The 19,993-nt window shown below is 39.8% G+C and overlaps 1 protein-coding gene across 1 annotated transcript; it reads right to left on the bottom strand.

The window, feature by feature from the left end:
• Window positions 1-1,340: 1,340 nt before the first annotated feature.
• On the bottom strand, window positions 1,341-15,087 carry amt (aminomethyltransferase). The gene is made up of 9 exons (XM_030139450.1): window positions 14,831-15,087; window positions 9,603-9,767; window positions 8,888-8,968; window positions 8,186-8,317; window positions 7,271-7,349; window positions 5,737-5,882; window positions 3,891-4,071; window positions 3,615-3,770; window positions 1,341-2,230 (listed from the first exon to the last, which is right to left on the bottom strand). The coding sequence occupies exons 1-9, from the start codon at window positions 14,996-14,998 to the stop codon at window positions 2,055-2,057; spliced, it is 1,284 nt and encodes a 427-aa protein (XP_029995310.1). The 5' UTR covers window positions 14,999-15,087; the 3' UTR covers window positions 1,341-2,054.
• Window positions 15,088-19,993: the final 4,906 nt, after the last annotated feature.

Below are 19,993 nucleotides of genomic sequence, written 5' to 3'. Positions count from 1 at the left end.
ATCCATGTGTGTCCCCCTACTTCCCCCCTCCTCCCCACCTCTCTCTCTTTTTCTCCTCCTTTACTCTCTCTCTTTTTAACCCTTTAACTCATCGGTCTCAAACATGCGTCCCAGGGCCAAATATGTCCCGTCAAAGGTTCCAATCCGGCCTGTGAGATGAATTTGCAAAGTGCAAAAATTCCACAGTCCAGGCTGTGGAACTCATTTTAGTTCAGGTTCTTCATACAGACCAATCTGATCTACAGTCAAATAATAACAGCATAATAACCTACAAAAAAGAATGACTCCAGATTTACTTCTCGGTTTGATGTGAAAAAAATATTAGACTATGTCCATAAATAATGACAACTTCAAATTTTTGTCTATTTTAGTGCAAAAAAATAACATTAAATTATGAAAATATTTACATTTACAAACTATCCTGTAACAATAAAATGTGAATAACCTGAACAAATATGAACAACCTGAAATGTCTAAAGAAAATTAAGCACAATTTGAACTCTTTTCTGCCTGTTCCTCAGTGTTTGTCTTTGTAGATCTGATCCATAATGCACATGGACAAATGATACGTTGAGGAATAACTGTTAAAATCGCACTTATTTTTCTTAAGAAATTTCAGTTTTTTTCAGGTTATTCACATCTTTTTTGTTTGGATGGTTTATAAAAGTAAGTATTTTCATAATTTAATGGGGTTTTTTGCACTGAAACACAGACAAAAATTTGGAGCTGTTATAGGTTATAGGTTATTATGCTAGTATTTTACTGGTCCGGCCCACTGCAGATCAAATTGGGCTGAATGTGGAACCTGAAAAAATAAGAGTTTGAGAGCACTGCTTACCTGGTCCTGTCAGACGTCCATCCTCCACAGTCTGGTTCTGCTCCAGGTTTCTGCTGTTAAAGGTAGTTTTTCCTTCGTCTGCCTCCACTCACTAGTGTTTACTCCTGGAGGATTCTGTTGAGTTTCTGTAAACTGGCTTCAGAGTCTGGTTTTGACCGGCTCTATATGTAAACCGTCATGAGATAACTTTTGTTATGAATTGGTGCAATATAAATAAAATTTGTTTGATTGATTGATAGATGTGGGTGTTTTTATGCTGTTGTGTATTCGTGCATGTTGTACCGCATTTGTCCAGCAGTCACCACCAAAGCATTCTGGCCACAGCAACATGATTGTACGAATATTGTATCAAAAATTACTAATATTTCCCAAAATATTGGTCCGATCAACTTTCCGTTTTCACTAGTCTGTTCCTTGACCATAAATACATAAGTATGACAAACTGCAGCAGTCAGCTGTGTATGGATTTAGTGTGAGACACACACACACACACACACACACACAGAGGCCACTTGGCTTTTATAATATAGAAGAAAAACCAGTAATTCTATTAAATTATTCCACCAATTACACATATGAGGTTTGTCAGTTTAAAGATAATTTTCCAAGTGAATAAAGTGTGAGTTTGTTGTAAAACAGCTGAAGTATCAGACGGTGTAAATCCGTAAATGTAAAGACTTCACACCTCAAGGTCACGGAGGTGTCGCCACGGTAACGGTTTCTGCTCAGAGTCTGAAGATGGAACGTGGAATGTAAAATGTGTCCATTCAGCTGTTGTTTCTTTACCACAAACGACACTTTCTTGTACAACGTCATATGTGTAAATAATGACACAATCCAATTATTCATCTCTGTCCAATGACCAACATTTTCATAGTTTATCTGAAACGGGAAGGGGCAGGGCTTATGCTGCCTTCATGTGCTGCTGGAATTATAGTAAATACTAGTTAGAAAACAGGAAAACTGCACATGAACGCCCCCTCGTGTTGTATTTTCCACTGGAGAACTAGGAAAAAATTGTGATACACGATCTTTTCAACATGGAGGAGAGGAACGAGGGATTCATGGCCAATGATAAACAACGGTCTTATTAACCTTCTGCTGCTGTTAGCTGATGATTTTGCACATTTATGGTATACATTATTTGAAACAAGAAAAGCACTCAGAGAGTGCAGACCTCTGTCAAGATAGATGCCCTGCTGCAGCCTCTGCCTTTCTATCCGCTGTAGTAGTTAGTAGGAACAAATGGCATCTTGCTGACGGTGGCCGGCACTGCCTTTTTCCTGACCTCCACCTGGATTGCCGTTCCGTTTTTAGCAAATGCAGCCTCCACGTAACCCATGGCGATGTTCTTCTTCAGACAGGGAGACGGGCAGCCACTGGTCACCTCCCCTAAAAAGAAAAAAAAGAGACACAGAAAAGAGACTTAATTACAGTATTTACTGTTAAATGTCAATAGTTTAGATGAATTTTGATGAGATATGAATTTATTTATGGCATATAAATGTGAAAAATTGATGATAATGAACCATCTCTTAACCCTATAAGACCAAACATATCGTATTTGATCCATGAGTTTTGAAGCCCTCTACATGATCAGTGTGACACTTTTTTCTGGAAAAACCTGATGTATTTAATTAGATACATGTAATACACAGATAATCCACCAGGGGGAGGGGTTCATTCACCAGAGGCCTTTCCAGTGACACGACAAGACTGACATTAAAGAGGAAGGAGGAAGAACTGGGACCATTTAGAAAAGGAATTAACTATTTGTTAGACATGTTTGTGTTATATTATGTTTTTGTTTGTTCAAAAATAATATTTGAGCATTGAGACCTGATGGATCAAATATGATACAAAATTGAAACTTATACATGGAAACTGATATTTGAAAAAAAAAAAAAAAAGTTATTCAGAAGGACCAATAAAGTCTCCTGTTTCAAAGAACTGGAATTTTCTGTCAATGATTTAATAGTTCAGATTTTATAGGGTTAATATCTGTATAACAGTAGTGGATGAAAAGTGTGTACCACAGGTGTCAAACATATGGCCTGGGGACTAAAAGTGGCCCACCAAAGGGTCTGATCTGACCCCTGGGATGAATTTATGAAATGCAAAAATTACACTAAAGATATTACCAATCATTTCAGTTCAGGTTCCACAAACAGACCAATGTGATCTAAAGTGGGTCAGACCAGTTAAATACTATCATAATAATCTATAAATAATCACAATTATATATGTTTCTCTTAGTAAACATAAACATTTTCAAGTAATTTTACTTTTTTTTCCACTAAAACTATCCTTTTACAAAAAATGTGAATAACCTAAACAAATATGAACCTGAAACATAATAATATAAATCAGTGCAACTGTACCAATATTCTGTCTGTTATTAAATGCTGTGTGTATTTGTAGATCCACTGTATCTGTACATTATAATGTACATGTGGAAATGATAAACTGAGGCAGAATATTGTTAAAATTACACTTATTTTTCTTAAAACATTTCAGGTTGTTTGTGGTTGTTTGTGTTATTCAAATTTTTTAAAGGATAAGTTTCATAATTTTTTTTAGCTTTTTTTCAGCCTAAAACCTAGAGAAAAGTTTGTAGTTGTCAGTAATTCAGTATTATTCTGTTCTTATTTTACTGGTCTGATCCACTTCAGTTCATACTGGTCTGTATGTCCGTCCTGTCCTGTTGTGTGTTGGACGTCCTGGTGTACACAGTCACATCTGCACACTTGTTCCATTTCTTTGGTTGGTTGCTGACCTATGACCTTTCCGTCGGGGCTCAGTATGGGGGTGTGTGGTCTGACGGGGGGGCCTGTTGACACCAGACCCACTCTCTTCTTCGCTGTTTTGGCTTTAATCTGAGGTACGATGATGTCGGCACCAGGGAAACCCTTGGTCTGACGTCGACGCTTTCCTGAGGACCATGACATAAATAAAAGTCACAGACGTGTGGATCTGCATCTGTTAAACTGTGTTTTTGAAATAATACATAATAAACCCAGTCCCTGTTTCTACAGATGGGTTCAACTCAGACCTATGGTCCAGACTAAAGTGGCCTCTACTGGTGTGGTGGTGTCGTCGATGTCGTTGCCATAGAGACAGAGCCCCGCCTCCAGCCTCAGACTGTCCCTGGCGCCCAGACCGGCCAGCTTCACCTCAGGGTTTTTCAACAGCGTCTCCGTCAACTCCACCACCTTGGACCGAGGGACGGAGATCTGAGACAGACAGAGACACAAGAGAATTTAATAATTATCATCACTGTTATAAGATCTGTTTTATTAACACAGTCTGAGTGGGAACAAGTGTAAACTATCTGACCTTTACTGTTTGTGTTGTCATGTATATTTGGATTTCACAGCTGTGTGTTTGACCGTTTCATGCTTTATGTCTTTTGTTTTGTATGTTGTCTTTGTCTTTTAAAATCTTGGGATCACAGTGGAAAAATGTTTTCATTGTTAACATTTACATTTTCCATCATTTCTTTGTGTGAGGATCCATTTATTGGTCTGTGAACACATACAGGACTCACTGTCTGATGACCTGTTGAACATTTGTTACTTTTTGCTGTTTCCTGTTTGTGCAATGTTCCGTTGACTTGATAAAAACTTGATAAAAACTCAATGATTCCTAGAGTATAAATAAAGGTTGACGATGATGATGATGATGGAACACTGATATTGGTTTTAGTTTAAGCACGAGGTCGACAAACGGTGAATCTTTCACTTGATCAGAAAGCAGTGAAGTGAACAAAAAGAAAAAAGAGAAAAGACCAAAAGTAATTTGGTGTTGGCAAGTAAGGTTAAGAAATACCTAAATAAATGAATCTGAATAACTGATCATATATGTTCAGTAATTCAGATTCATTTAGTTAGGTAATAAAGTAACGAATCAGTAAATGTGAAACAGAACATCAAAGCAACTGTACCATTTAAATCTTGGTTTCTGGATCTTTTACATCACTTAACACTGGAAAAAATTAGATATTCTATAAAAGGATGTGCCAATAAGTTTTTCAGTACCTGTAACCTGTTCTGAATCCCATAAAAGAGGCAGATCCACCACTTATTCCAGAATAGTCTTATTAATACGAGTCTGTGACTAATATGTGAGTTCCTTATTATTTATTTATTCATTATTATTGTTAATTCTCATCTTTTTATGGTGCAACAGGATGGGAATGTTAATGGGTTAGGGTATAAAAAAAAAAAAAAGATGACTGTATTATGCTTTTCTGGAAGACTAAATGTGTAATGAAAACACTGAGCAAAAAACAAAACAAAACAAACAACTGTACAAATTTTTCCTCTAGTTTGTAGTTATTTTACCTGCAAATTATTTATTTTAGCTGCTTTTATTTGTATTTGTATATTTATAGTAGGTTTTAAATGATGTACAGATTGGATGGCACTTACATTGTACTTGTTACAGTGACAATAAAAATATTCTATTCTATTCTATTCTATTCTATTCAGTTGTAGTAAGTATTAATGTTCTGGATCAAATATAAGTCGAGCTGCGTGACCAGCTGAAGCTCCGCCCCTCAGTCCTCCTGTTGTGTGCGTCCATCAGTCCTGGTGCATCTATAGCCTGTCCGTCCATGGGAGTGGATCTCTCCTTCACTGTGGTTCTCCCCGAGGTTTCTCCCTTTTCCCACTGGGTTTTGAGTTTTTCCTTGCCGAGAAGGAGGGTCTAAGGACGGGGGATGCCCTGGACACTACTCATTTTCTTGCTGTTTATTTGACTGTTTACTCCAACTGACTCTGTAAAGCCCTTTGAGATAACCTTGTTGTGATATTGGGCTATACAAATAAAGTTGAATTGAATTGTTTCTATGTAGTGCAGTGCTGTGTGAGTGGGCGTCACCTCCACCTCGTCCTCACCTCCACTCCGTCCTCGCCGGTGTATCCACAGCGCGTCACCCTGCAGTCGCGGACGCCGAACACTGTTGCCAGAGTGGACATCATGAAGGTCAGCTTCCCGAGGTCGTCCTTCAGACCCTCCTGAAGGACCCGAGACATGGACGGACCTGAGGACACACACAGACAAGTATTCACACAAAGACACACAACCAGCATCCTCTGATACAACGGTCACCATGGCAACGGGAGGTAAACGGGAAAGGGTCTGTTTTCGATCAAGGACCGTCACTCATTGTAATATAATTAATTAGATTTTAGCTCATCAGCATTTCAACGTTCATGTGTGTCTTCCTTTGGAAAATGTCTACAGAGTTTGTTCACAGTTTTGAGAAATTTAGATTTTTGACAAATGTTTTAAATATTCTAAATGTTCCTTTCCTTCTAACAGTTCATATTCTGATGGTTCATAACATGTAAATGGTTCCAGATATCAGTCTAGTTCCTATTGATCACTGATAGAAGTCAGACATGGACTTTCATTTGAGTCCATGACCTTGGACCCTGAGTAACCTTGAAGGGTCAAACACAAGGTCTATGTCTACATTTCAACAATTTTCTTCTCTGAAACTACTAATTGGATTCATTTCATATGTATCTTCCTTTGAACATTGTCTACAGTTTGGAGAAATTTAGATTTTTGCCAAATTTTTTGAAATATCAAAAATGTTCCTTTCTTTCTAATGGTCCATATGTTGATGGTTTATAACATATAAATGGTGAGCTGAGTTATTTCTGCATCAGTTTCATATTTTCTGACACATGAACAGCTCTGTTTTGTTTGCAGCTGTGACTTTACTGCTCAAAAACAAATCTGCAGATCCTGTATTTCATATTTGTTTTTTGGATTGTTTCCATTTTCTGCTTCTTTGTACGTCATCTACACAACATCTCAGAGGAAATATTGAACTTTTACCTGCCCTACATTCATCTGACAGCAGCAGGAACTCTGTTGTAGAAATGCAAATATCAGCTGATTATATAATGGACACAAATATGATTTTTTTTTTTAGAATTTATTTATTTGCACATACAAATATAAAATAAGACAAATACATGTACATATCTCTCTTGGTAGAAAGAAGGGTACGAAAATGTGCAGGTGAGGTCGGAAACTCCAAAGGCTAATAAAATGACCTCACCTTGACCTAACTATATTTTAAAGAAAAAAAAGAATGTTGTTTGCATGTCTTCCATGAATTTGTATGATACAGATGTTAGAATATATATTGGACACCATACATTAATCTGGAATTGTTGATCCAAAATATCTGAAGATGTATTTGAGCCTTTTCTTGTCCATTTTAGTTGTATTTTGATATAATATACTTTCCCTCTTAAATATTGTTGTTCTATTCCATGTTTCAGCTGAAATGAGGCTGAAGAAAAGAGATGGAAGTAAAAAAGTAGAAGGAAAGATGAGAAAAGACACTGTACATGAAACGTAGAGATGGACAGAGCAGAGGAAGACTGAAGGAAAAAGAACATCCTGTTTTACCTTGTACAGCAATCAGGGCTTCATCAAGAAACTCCAGGTCCACATCGAACCCTGCAGCTTTGAACTCCGCCACTTTGGCCTGAAGGAAACACACACAACAAGGATTTATTCAAGTCTGGCACGGATTTAAAAAAACACTTCCAGTGTCCCTGTACATCAGTGTCTGTTCTATGTGGATCAGTCCCAGTTGAATGTGTGAGGTTGTCAGGTTCTGTCTCTATGTTCCAGTCCTGTGGTCTGGATGCACATCAGTCTAACTATAGAAGTGGGCGGGACTTCCGCTGGAGGAGAACTCAACTCATCCAATCACAGTCCATATATGACTTCTATCAGTGATCAGTAGGAACTAGACTGATATCTGGAACCCTTTACATGTTCTAAACCATCAACATATGGACCAGTAGAAGGAAAGGAACAGTTGGAATAATTTAAAAATTCACCAAAAATTTAAAAAACAAATTTTTTCAAAACTGTGAACAAACTTTGTAGACATTGTCCAAAGGAAGATACATATAAAATTAGACATGAATCTGACCTGTAGTTTCAGAGAAAACTGTTGAAATGTAGACGTTGTTGACCTTGACTCTGACCCTTTGAGGTCACTCAAGGTCAAAGGTCATGGGCCCAAATGAAAGTCCAGACTTCAATCAGTGATCAATAACCACTATACTGATACCTGCAACTATTTACTTCTAATAAACCATCAAAATATAGTCAATTTTGAGATAATTTTTGAATTTTTGGTGAATTTTTAAAATATTATAAAAGTTCCTTTCTTTCAAAAATCATCTCAAAACTGTGAACAGACTTTGTAGACATTGTCCAGAGGAAGATACATAAAATTAGACAAGAATCCGACCTGTAGTTCCGTCAGAGGACATAACTCATGGCCTATCGTCGTCACTCTGAACGTACCTTCATATGAGCTGAGTCTTTATCAGCACAGCCGGCGTTGGAGACCACGTAGAGGTAACCCTGGTCGGTTTTTGTCACGATGAGGTCATCGATGATCCCGCCTTTATCATTGGTGAACAGAGACAGTGTCCCCTGAGAAAAGACAACACAGGAAAATGGGTTTAACAGGGACAAACTGGGACAAAAACAGGGTGAAGACCCACTGGAATAGAGTTCCACTTATGGGTGGGAATAGGTAAGAATTTAATGATTCCGATTCCATTATCGATTTTACTTATCGATCCAATTTCTTTTTGATTCTCATTGGGTGAGGGAATAAAAAAGTACAAACAGGTTTGTTTGCATCTACTATCTTTCATATTTCTATCTGCACAGAAAATATAACATACACAGTATACAAAAATAATAATAACAGATGACACCGGGCCTGGTTCAGGGGTGGTGGGGGGGGTGGGATATTTGTTCAGCAGGATCAGAGGGTATTACCCAGTTCCATCAGTAGGCGGTTTGGGTTTTTGAGGGTTAATGTTTGTAAAGTACCTGCAGAATGAATCAGTCCAGAAGAAAAATAACATGATGGGTAACAGTAGCGTGTCGCAGATATTTTACAGCCTTTTATATGAAAATAACAGTGAGAACATGGAACAGACGTTCTGTCACTGGAACATAAACAGTTTCAGTTCTGGTCCAAAGTGGTCTGACCTGGTTTTCATTGAGTTCTGCGACGTCTGCGACCACCAGAGACTCCATGAACTTGACCCGGTCTCGGCCGTGGACTTTGGTCTGACACAAGAAACAGAAAAGAGAGTTTTGGATGTGTCAGTGAATGCACCGCCTCAGGCTCCGCCCTCATATATGCACATATCTGCTGTTGTTGTTGTTGCTGTATGGAGTTATATGGGGGCCAAAAGTTTTGTACTGAAAAAATACATTTGAAATGGGAAATTCAAGTTTTGATCTTGAATTTTGAAAAATACAATATTTTCAAATTAAAAATAAGGGTATGAAAAGTTTTTTCAGGTCAGATATAATTTTGATTCACTTGGTAAAAACATCTGAAACTGCAAAAAAAAAAATTTGAAAGTGAAAAAAATAAGATATGAAACTGTAAAAAATAAGATCTGAATCTGAAAAGATAAAACATGTAACTGAAAAAAATAAAACCTCCAATATCAAAATATATATGAAAGTGACAAATAAAAATAAACAATTTAGTCGAAGGAATTATAGAAGCGAATCAAAATTATAACCAACCTGAAAAAAACTTTTCATGCACTTATTTTTAATTTGGATACATTGTTGTATTTTTTCAAGTACAAAACTTTTGGTCCCAGTATAGCTCCATGTGATTGTTGCTGTCGCACTTGCTGTTGCAGTTGCTGTTGTTGCAGTTGCTGTTGTTGTTGTTGCTGTTCACCTGCAGCATGTGGCTGACGTCGAAGATGGAGCAGTGTTCTCTGGTGTGCATGTGCGAGCTGATGTGACTGTCTTTGTACTGCACCGGCATACTCCAACCTGCAAACTCCACCATCTTCCCTCCCTGGTCCCGGTGGAAGTCGAACAGCGGCGTCTTCTTCAACGTCTGCAGGAAAGCCCACAAACACACCACAGATACAGGTGACATGTGAAGGAGGAGGATGAAGACCTGCTCCTGAACTCATCACTTTGTATAAAATGGACATAAACTAAGGCTCCTACATGGACGTGTTAGGAAACATGCAGAAAGTTGGAAAAAAAGGTTAAACAGATTATTTTTACAGCATCATCCATCAGATCATCTGTAAATCACAGATTCAAAGTGTTTTATTGTCATGTGTTCAGCAAAGAAACAGGTTTATCTGTACTATGAAAATCTGACTTTTCCATCCAAAACTGAATGAAAAAAAGAATGTAAGATGTATAAAAATGAAAACAGAATAATTTCAAGGTGCAGTATGTAGGAATTCTGTTCTCAGTAATTATAAAATGGCCTTGACTGTCACCAGACATTAAGGAATCATGTTCATTTCAAATCCTGATCTCAGTGACAGTAGTAGTCCAGCCAGAATACTTGCATTTGAAAGCTCAGTGTCTGCCCCAAAAGGATGTTTCTGTTGTCATTGTCTGTTTTGGTCTGAGGCTCCGCCCATCACCTGTCTGCCAATCACAGAGGCAGTAGCCTTTGTTCATCCAGGTTGGCAGTTCCACTGAGCTGCAGCTGGAACATTTATGATCATAAATGTCTGACGTTAATAAACTTAAAAGGACTCTTATTATTCCCAAATACATCGTGACAAAGCGAGAAACAAAACAAGGATCTGTAGGAGATGAAATAGAAACATGGAGACGGATGAAAGCAGAGAAGAATTTGAAGACCAACGCTGGCTCTGCCTTAGTCTGACCACCGTAAGAACCACTGAGAGCCGGGGACGCGGTCCACCTGGTCCCAGACCGGCAGTGTCTTCTCCCGCGGTCTCTTCTCCTGGCCCTGGTGAAGAGACTGCCGGTCCTGGACTGGTGAACAGACCGGGTACCGGTGTAGGACTGGTGAACAGACCGGGTACCGGTGTAGGACTGGTTAACAGACCGGGTACCGGTGTAGGACTGGTTAACAGACTAGGTACTGGTGTAGAACTTGTCTCTGTCCATGGTAGTTCCTTGTAGTTCAGTGTTTTCTGTGGAAGTGACCTCTTCATGTAGCGGTGTGTAATCCAAAAGGGGGGGGGGGTGTCCATGGTTCGGCCGGGGTCGGGGTGGGTGGGTTGGCTGGTTTCTTATAATACTATGGTAGGGGCACGTACAGTAGCGATCCGTGCTGCTTGTACTTCGTGGAAGTAAAAGTGAAACTTCAGGCTCATTTCCCTTTTCTCTATCTCCTGAATCTTCACAAACTTTCATTTGAGTGTGCAGGACGTTTGTCCTGGCCTGTTATAGATTATACTTACGTAGAATAAGTCTGGTGATGATTTTTTTTAATTAAATTTTTGGTGTGGTGGCAAGGATTAGAGGAAACAATAGCAGTAGACGCTCATGCTGGATCTGGAAACCCCTGGTCTGGGGGGAGGAGGAGAGGATACCACGCTCTACAGCAGGGGTGCCCAACCCTGGTCCTCGAGGGCTACTATCCTGCATGTTTTAGATGTATCCCTCTTCCAACCCACCTGATTCAAATGATAGGCCTATCATCAGGCTCTGCAGAAGCCTGATAATGACCGTCAGGTGTGCTGGGAGAGGGATACATCTAAAACATGCAGGATAGTAGCCCTCGAGGACCAGGGTTGGGCACCCCTGCTCTACAGTATCTGGAACGTGACTGCAGTACCAGTTTTAGCCACAATCCTACATACGACACCTTTAACTGAGAAATTAAAACAAACTGAACAAAGTGGCATTTAAGAATGGCATGGAAAAGAGAATGACCATAAAATATAAACATAACATGCAGTGCACTTTGAACTCCCCTCGACCAAATATACTATAAGATTCTGTTAAAGTTCCTGTCCTATGAGATATATATATATATATATATATATATATATATATATATATATATATATGTGTGTGTGTGTGTGTGTGTGTGTGTGTGTGATTAGATTGTCTTTGCGGAAAACTTATTATAGACATATTTATATTTGAAAGAACTCAGATCAGAGTTCGTATCAACTGAAAATATTCCGTCATTGACAGATTTTTTTTAATGACGGACAATTCTGAAGTCCATCCGTCATTTAGACAGATGAAAATACTGAGGGTAATCTAATAAAGACAGTTTCACTCAACACTGTGAACAGAACCTGGACCAGGATCACTGGTCTGTCTGTGTCTGAACAAGGACATTAAACTGTCCATAACAGGATCCTACCTGTATCGAACCTGTATAGAACCTGTGTATATAGAACGTACAGCGCCACCGTTCACCTCTACACTGAATACAACACTGCAGAGTCCTCCACTGGGTCGGGTATTGGACGGGTGGTTGATCCACAGCTGGTTTGTTTTAATTTGAAGTGAGCGTCACCGTTTACATCCGGCCAAAGACGTCACTGAGCAGCACATGTTACAGATTTATTGATGGCGTGTGTTTTAGCCAAAAATAAAGCCCTTAAAAGTGAATTACCATGTGTTTAATCAGGGGTCTGGTCTAATGTACGGCTTTGGGAAGTGGACCCGTGCAGGACTCTGTAACACCGGTACTTCTGTTAAATGACTCCCTGTACCTGTAGTAAGCATTATGTGCAGGACAATAAAGAATCAATCAATGAAAAAAGCGTCCTTTCTAGTCCAACTATCGACCTTTGAACCTGCGAGTGTGGGGGTCTTATCAGGGCTCCAGCTGCAGTGCATTATGGGACAGTGTGTCGGCACTTTTCTCCAAGTCCAAAGTGTGAATGAATGGATCAGAGTTTGGAACATGAGTCCACACCGATCAGACACACACATACATACGTGGTTATCCAATATAATAAACCCGTCATGTTATCGGCCTCAGACTGTATCTACTGGATGATTATTCGCAGCCGCCGGTGCAGATAAAGCGAACACAGCTGAGGTCTGTTCTGACAGGAAACAGGACTCACTCGTGCTTCTAATAAAATCATGTGCAGTTGAGTGAAGTGAAGCAGGAGGGACGGACAGATGGACGGGAGGACAGATGGACGTTATGTCTGCTTCAACTACTGCTGATGTTCCCTCAGACCCTGGAATGGAGTCAAAGCGCTAAAACACACTTCACTATCAGTAGAAGAACTGCAGAAACACCAGCGGACCGACAATGAAATGTGTTGTGTGTGCAGTAAAACACATCCTGTCAGTGTTTTTTTATAAATCTAATGTTATCAAATTAACTCCACTGATGTAAGAAAAAAAACCCCAAAACACTCCACTGCTGCTTTCATGTCTATGTCACATTTTCCAGTCATACATGTGAGCTCATTTAATTAGTGTTATGGAACGTCATGTATTTTTAGTATCTGTTGGTAACTGGATTTTCTTTTCAGAAACAAAACAAGAACTAGTGCAACTCTTACTTTAACATGTGTTTTTATTTTTTTGGATTTTATGCGTTGTTTTCTTACTTGCTGTTTTTAATCACCTTTTACATGTTTTATAATGTTTTAAATGTGTTTCTTTTTCCCTGTCGTATTTCAATGTCCTGTGTGAAGCACTTTGAAGTGCCTTGTTGCTGAAATGTGCTATACAAATAAACTTGCCTTGCCTAGTGGTTAATTGATTTTTGTTTTAAAATAGAAGAATTAAAATTGAATTTCAAGATGTTTTCCTTTTTCAGTGTCAAAACAGATAAACCAAATTTAAAAAACAGATTGATTTTCGTTTTGTCTTTCTAATAAAAAATAAAGTTACTCCCTGACAGAAATGGAAAAACGGACCAAAAACGACTGTTTTTTTTTTTTTTTTTTTTTCTGAGATAGGAAGTTGTCATTTTTAAGGACAGAGCACTAATGCCTCGGTCACAAAGATTCTTACGAACAATGGGTTTGTACGAATCTTCCAGCTTGTACTAAATCTGGACATCGTAGACATGCTCCTCCATGAATGTCAACGAACTCCAGATTTGTACGAACTGGAAGATTCGTACAAACCCATTGTTTGTAAGAATCTTTTGTGACCTAGGCTTTTTTTTTCATTAAATCTTCATTCAAGAAGGTAAAGTATCTAATCAGTGTGTCCAACAAAAAAATAATAAGTTTGCCGGGGGAAGGATTATACAGTTATTATAATACAGTGTCTAAATCAGAATAAATACTGATGGTTTTTAGAGCCTTTTTGTTTCTAGGTTTATCTAAAAGCTTTAAATAAAGTTCAACATTTTTCAAAAGATAAATTAAATTTGGTTTTGTTAAAGAACTTACATTTGTGAATGAAAAATTTAGCAAGTAAGAGAAATAAATCAATTATTTAAAAAAACACAGTAATGTCCCATCAGAGTGTGAACTTTAATTGGTTACCATTCCAACATTTATTTACATATAAAGTCACTCCTTGTTTTAGAAAATCCCTTATGGTCCAACTAAAGCAAAAATGAATTTAAAAGTAAAAATGTGGGTGATTTATCAACACTGATCTGTCAAACTGTCTGTAAAATGTCCTGTCAGAAAGATTTCGAATACCGTGTTTTGACCCTGAATCAAAGAGGATTTTCAACTTAAGAATAAGGAGGATTTTAAAGTCGACACCGCTCCATCCGATACCTCATTAATACATGTCGAGATACGTGTTTTTGTGAACAACAGGAAGAGGATGAAAACCAGTAAATGGAGCTAAAACAGAGATAAAAGGACAATATTAAACTTTAGTCTGATGATGCACAAACTGGAAAAACCCCAGTCTAGTGAAAGTCAAAGCACTCTGTCATACTGTATGTGGCGCCTGAACTAAAATGACTTTGACATCTTTGATTATTAATATTTTAAGCATAATTTTTGCAGTTTGTAAATTCATCCCATGGACTGGACTGGACTGGACCGGACTGGACCCTCTGACTGGCCGGTTTTGGTCCGCGGGCCTCATGTTTGACACCAGTGAGCCCACAACACACAGACCCTTCCTTGAACTGTCCACCTCAGGCTGACCCTTCCTCCTCATGTGGGTCCAGTCCGGGTCCCGGGTCCAGTCCTGGTTCCGGTCCTGGGTACCCGGTCCACTCACCTCTCCGCCGGACGCCATCCTCTGCTGCCGGAGCCTGTGGCCGGTGCATCCCGCTCCGACCCGCAGCAGCCCGAGCCCCGGACCTCCGGGACCCGCCAGGCCCCCCGGGCCCCCCGGACCCCCCAAACCCCCCAGAGCCCCCCCTCCAGCTACTATCCGAGCCCACATCGTGCTGCCTGAAGCCCGGCTCAAGTCTCACGCGCACTCCGTTCCCACTTCCGTGGTGATACTGAACTCTTCCCCCTGCGCGTGGAATTTCAGCGTTCCTGGCAAAAACACATGAAACAGGGGGATTATGGGTAATGTAGTCTGTTGGCTCTGAAGGTTGATTGAGGTCTGCATTCACGATGGAGGGTTTTACATTCGAATAAAACGTATTATATTCATATTTTTGATCTGAAAAAAAACAACAACAAAAAAACAAAAACAAATTCTGATGAAATATATTAGTGCGTTTAACATTTTAAAGACCTGAGACTATTTTTGTGGGGACTTCTCTCTGTTTAACCTTTCCTGAGTGATTCAACGCCACTGATTTGTGCATTTTTCAGTGAAAATCGGATATGGTCCGATTTTTCATTCCTGACCAAGTAGCTGTTCATTAAACCTCAGAGTAAATTCAAACGTTATTCTATCAAAGTATAAAAAAAATAATTTTAAAGTATCTATCTATCTATCTATCTATCTATCTATCTATCTATCTATCTATCTATCTATCTATCTGTCTGTCTGTCTGTCTGTCTAGTGACTTTTTCAGCAAAGTTATTATGGGATGTTCTCACTGTTTTGCCAAGTTTCTGTTTGTTGATCCTCGGTTCAGACTAAACTGTGGCAGTTCTGACCTTGTTTGTTGGATTCAAACAGAAAACAGGTGATTAGTTGTTTCACTGTGGCTGTTTTCAGTCTAAAAACACAGCTAGGCTAACACAGCTAAGCTAACACAGCTAGGCTAACACAGCTAAGCTAACAGAGCTAGGCTAACACAGCTAAGCTAACACAGCTAGGCTAACACAGCTAAGCTAACAGAGCCAACAGTATAAGACAGTGTTATTTTATCCACTGTTAAAATAAGTGTCTATGAGTTTTAGTTTTTGAATAAAACTTTATTCCAAAAAACAGATGTGGAAACTATTGTAGTTTATTTTATCCACCTTTTCCTTTGGTTTCACTTTACTTTAATCTAGTTTAACCATCCCTTAGTTAGGTTTAGCATCTTTAAGCTTGGGTTTATTATCTTTTAGTTAACTTTTTCCACTTTTTAGTTTAATTTTACTGTCTTTTATGCTGTTTCACCAACTTTCAGTCTGTTAAAAGTATCTCTTGGTTTGTTTTTTTTATACTTTAGTCTAATTTAATTTGATATAATTCAATTTTACCTTGTTATGTAAAAACAGGTAACAACACTTCTACATTAAAACAATCCCTATAACCCCTCCCACCCACACAATATTATCATACTCTGTGTAACAAATTTAATTTAATTACCTCCGCCAAGGAGGTTCTGTTTTTGCCAGGGTTTGTTTGTTTGTTTGTCTGTCCGTTAGTGTGCAACATAACTCAAAAAGTTATGGACAGATTTGGATGAAATTTTCAGGGTTTGTTGGAAATGGGATAAGGAAGAAATTATTAAATTTTGGTGGTGATTGGGGGTGGGGGGGCACTGATCAGCCTTGGCGGAGGTCTGCGCTCTCTGAGTGCTTCTAGTTATTTATACAGACGAGTCCTTTATGAACTGTATAAAAGGAGTCTTCAGTCTTTCTTCCTTTATTCAGGTACATCAGTTTTGTAAAGGTTACAAGACATTTCTTTAATCCATTGTTTATCTGTGGGTCCTTCTTTCCATTTTAAAGAAATAACATGAGTTTGGTGAGTTTTTAGCACATTTCACCTTTCAAAAATGTCATTTTTTCTTAATAATAACTGGGCATAACAATAAATCAATGCCTGAAAAAGTCCAATTCATTCTCCAACAAAATACAATTCAACCCAAAGTCAGTTTCTCAACCGAAACAGTAAACCTGAACTGAAAGCCTAAATAAATATACACATTAATCATCATTTCATCACCAAAATGCCAAGTATATTTATATCATACAGATTCTTATAGAAACTATCATGTCTAAGTGCATCTATAAACCACTGGTGGAGGTTAAGAACATCTGATCCCATCTAAATGGTTCTGTTTGAGGTTCTGATCCGGTTCAGTGTTTGTCCCTGTTTGTATGTTTACCTCATCAGACCATTAAGTCACCATCCAGCCTAAGAATACACACATGTCTCTGCTGCTATTTTAGGCCTCGGGGGGGGGGGGGGGTGCATGCTCTGGGTGTGTGTCAGGGGTGGTACTGTGGGGGTGGGGGGGTCTACAGTTGTTCACTGACTGTGAGAAAACCCGGGCAGATCCCATGTGTTGAGGATTTTACAGAACGACTGAGTTTGACTCATGTGGACCTTCAAGTTCCTGATGATTCTGTGAGAGAAGACGTGTTTTAGAGAAGAAGAAGAAGAAGAAGAAGCAGGGGAATAACAGACATGTAAACACAGCTCCAGCTGACGCTGACAGAAGGTAAGTGGACACAGACAGAGGAGGGTTCTGCACTTCTTCATCCTTTCATCCACTCATTCACTGTCAGTTATTCATTAAGTCGATGCGTTCGTCCTTTGACCCTGGATTGAAATTCCATTGTACCGCCGCGGCTTTGGCGAGCAGCTCTAATAATAACTCTGATAAACCACCTCCTCAGCTGACCTGTTTGTTTAGTCTTCAAATAGAAACCCGGGTCCACCCGGTCCACATGGCGGCCTACAGGGTGTCCAGACGACACAGGAGGAGCTGGGATGGGGTTCCACAGGGTTCTGGGGCTTCGTTTCCTCCTTTTTCCACATTTCCTCTGGTCTGACATAGTCCAACAGCGTCTCCTATTACATTTAACCAGGGGTGAACTCAGGTTAGTTCAGGTTCCACATTCAACCTCCAGTGGATCAGACCAGAAAAAGAATATCAAGTAACTTATTAGTAACAACAACCCCACAGAAACGGACAATTTTCATTTCAACGTCACATTACGAAAACCCATTGTTAGTCACAGAGTTTTTTTATGGTCAGTGTGTCCCAAATGTCCCTCATGTTTGTATTGTACGGAATTCAAACAATAAATAAAAATAAAGTAAAGAAATTAAAAAAAAAAAAAAAAAAAAGAACAATAATAATAACAACCCCGCATTATTCTCTTTGTTTTAGTGCAAAAAACCAGATGAAGGCCAGGTGAAGGCCAGGTGGAGTCCAGCTGAAGACCAGCTGAAGACCAGGTGGAGTCCAGGTGAAGACCAGCTGAAGACCAGCTGAAGACCAGGTGGAGTCCAGGTGAAGACCAGCTGAAGACCAGCTGAAGACCAGGTGGAGTCCAGGTGAAGACCAGCTGAAGACCAGGTGGAGTCCAGGTGAAGACCAGCTGAAGACCAGCTGAAGACCAGGTGGAGTCCAGGTGAAGACCAGCTGAAGACCAGGTGAAGACCAGCTGAAGACCAGCTGAAGACCAGCTGAAGACCAGGTGGAGTCCAGGTGAAGACCAGCTGAAGACCAGCTGAAGACCAGGTGGAGTCCAGGTGAAGACCAGCTGAAGACCAGCTGAAGACCAGGTGGAGTCCAGGTGAAGACCAGCTGAAGACCAGGTGGAGTCCAGGTGAAGACCAGCTGAAGACCAGCTGAAGACCAGGTGGAGTCCAGGTGAAGACCAGCTGAAGACCAGGTGAAGACCAGGTGGAGTCCAGGTGAAGACCAGGTGAAGACCAGGTGGAGTCCAGGTGAAGACCAGCTGAAGACCAGGTGAAGACCAGCTGAAGACCAGCTGAAGACCAGGTGAAGACCAGGTGGAGTCCAGGTGAAGACCAGCTGAAGACCAGGTGAAGACCAGCTGAAGACCAGCTGAAGACCAGCTGAAGACCAGGTGGAGTCCAGGTGAAGACCAGCTGAAGACCAGGTGGAGTCCAGGTGAAGACCAGCTGAGATGTCGAGGCCTCCTTCGTCCCAGACGACCCCTCAGTTCTACAGAGTCAGTGACAGAGACCTGACGGAGGTGGAGCTGCACTCAGTGGACTCCATTAACGACCTCCACCGGACGCACAACAGCGAACACAGCCACAAAGGTCAACACACCACACACACACACACACACAAACACACAAACACAACACAAACTCAGACACACAACTGTGTTGACAACAATAATGGTCATATTAATGATAATAATAATGTGTTTCAATAATAATCAGTGGTTTTAACTCTTTGTTTATTAAATGGATATTTCTGTTCATTTCAATCGTCTGAATGCATCAGTTGAATTATTATGAACTTAAATATAAACTGGACTAAACTCAGGGTTCATCTGTGACATTTTGACGACAGTTTTTTCCACCAACCACTGGCACAGGTTTAATGACTTTAAACACGTTGACTTTAAAAATGTGATTATTCTTTACTTTTAAGAACAGACACCTCCAGCTTTCATCTCTGACCGTCTGACTGACTTTGGCGTCCTTTGGTTCATGTTTTTTTTTGTCCTTTGGTTCATTTTATTTTCATTTTTTTGTCCTTTGTTTCATTTTACTTTAATTTTTTGTCCTTTGGTTCATTTAAAAAAAAATTTTTTTTGTCCTTTTGTTCAGTGGCGAGGCCGCCCCCCCGCCCAGCGTACACCCCGTCACCCAATGGGAACCTCTACACACCGGACACACCTGTGAGTCCACGAGGCCGTCCCACCGGCGCCCAATGGCAGAGTCGTCTCCAGGACATGTTGACGCCCAGCTCGTCCCGCGCCTACGCCATGGGCTGTGCCATCATCACGTTACTGCTGCTCACAGTGTTCCTCATCTTCTACTTTTTGGGTACGATTCTTTAAAAAACCTGTAACCACAACCATCTGGAACTGTTTAACACCTGCTGATCCACTGAAACGATCAATAAATGGAAAGAATTAGAGTAAGACGAGGTTTATCTGCAGCTTCAGATGAAAATAATAAATAAAATGAATGACATGGATTCACCAGTAAAACCCATGAAGTTTAATCAATGACAGTGGATGGCAAACGGTAGCATAAATAAACTAAAATAAAGAAGGAAAAAAAGAATAAAATAAGCAACAAAATGAACAAAAACAGATAAAA

This window comes from Sphaeramia orbicularis, chromosome 7, assembly GCF_902148855.1.
Source record: "Sphaeramia orbicularis chromosome 7, fSphaOr1.1, whole genome shotgun sequence".
NCBI classification, from domain to species: domain Eukaryota; kingdom Metazoa; phylum Chordata; class Actinopteri; order Kurtiformes; family Apogonidae; genus Sphaeramia; species Sphaeramia orbicularis.
This window is presented reverse-complemented; position numbering and strand designations above follow the sequence as displayed.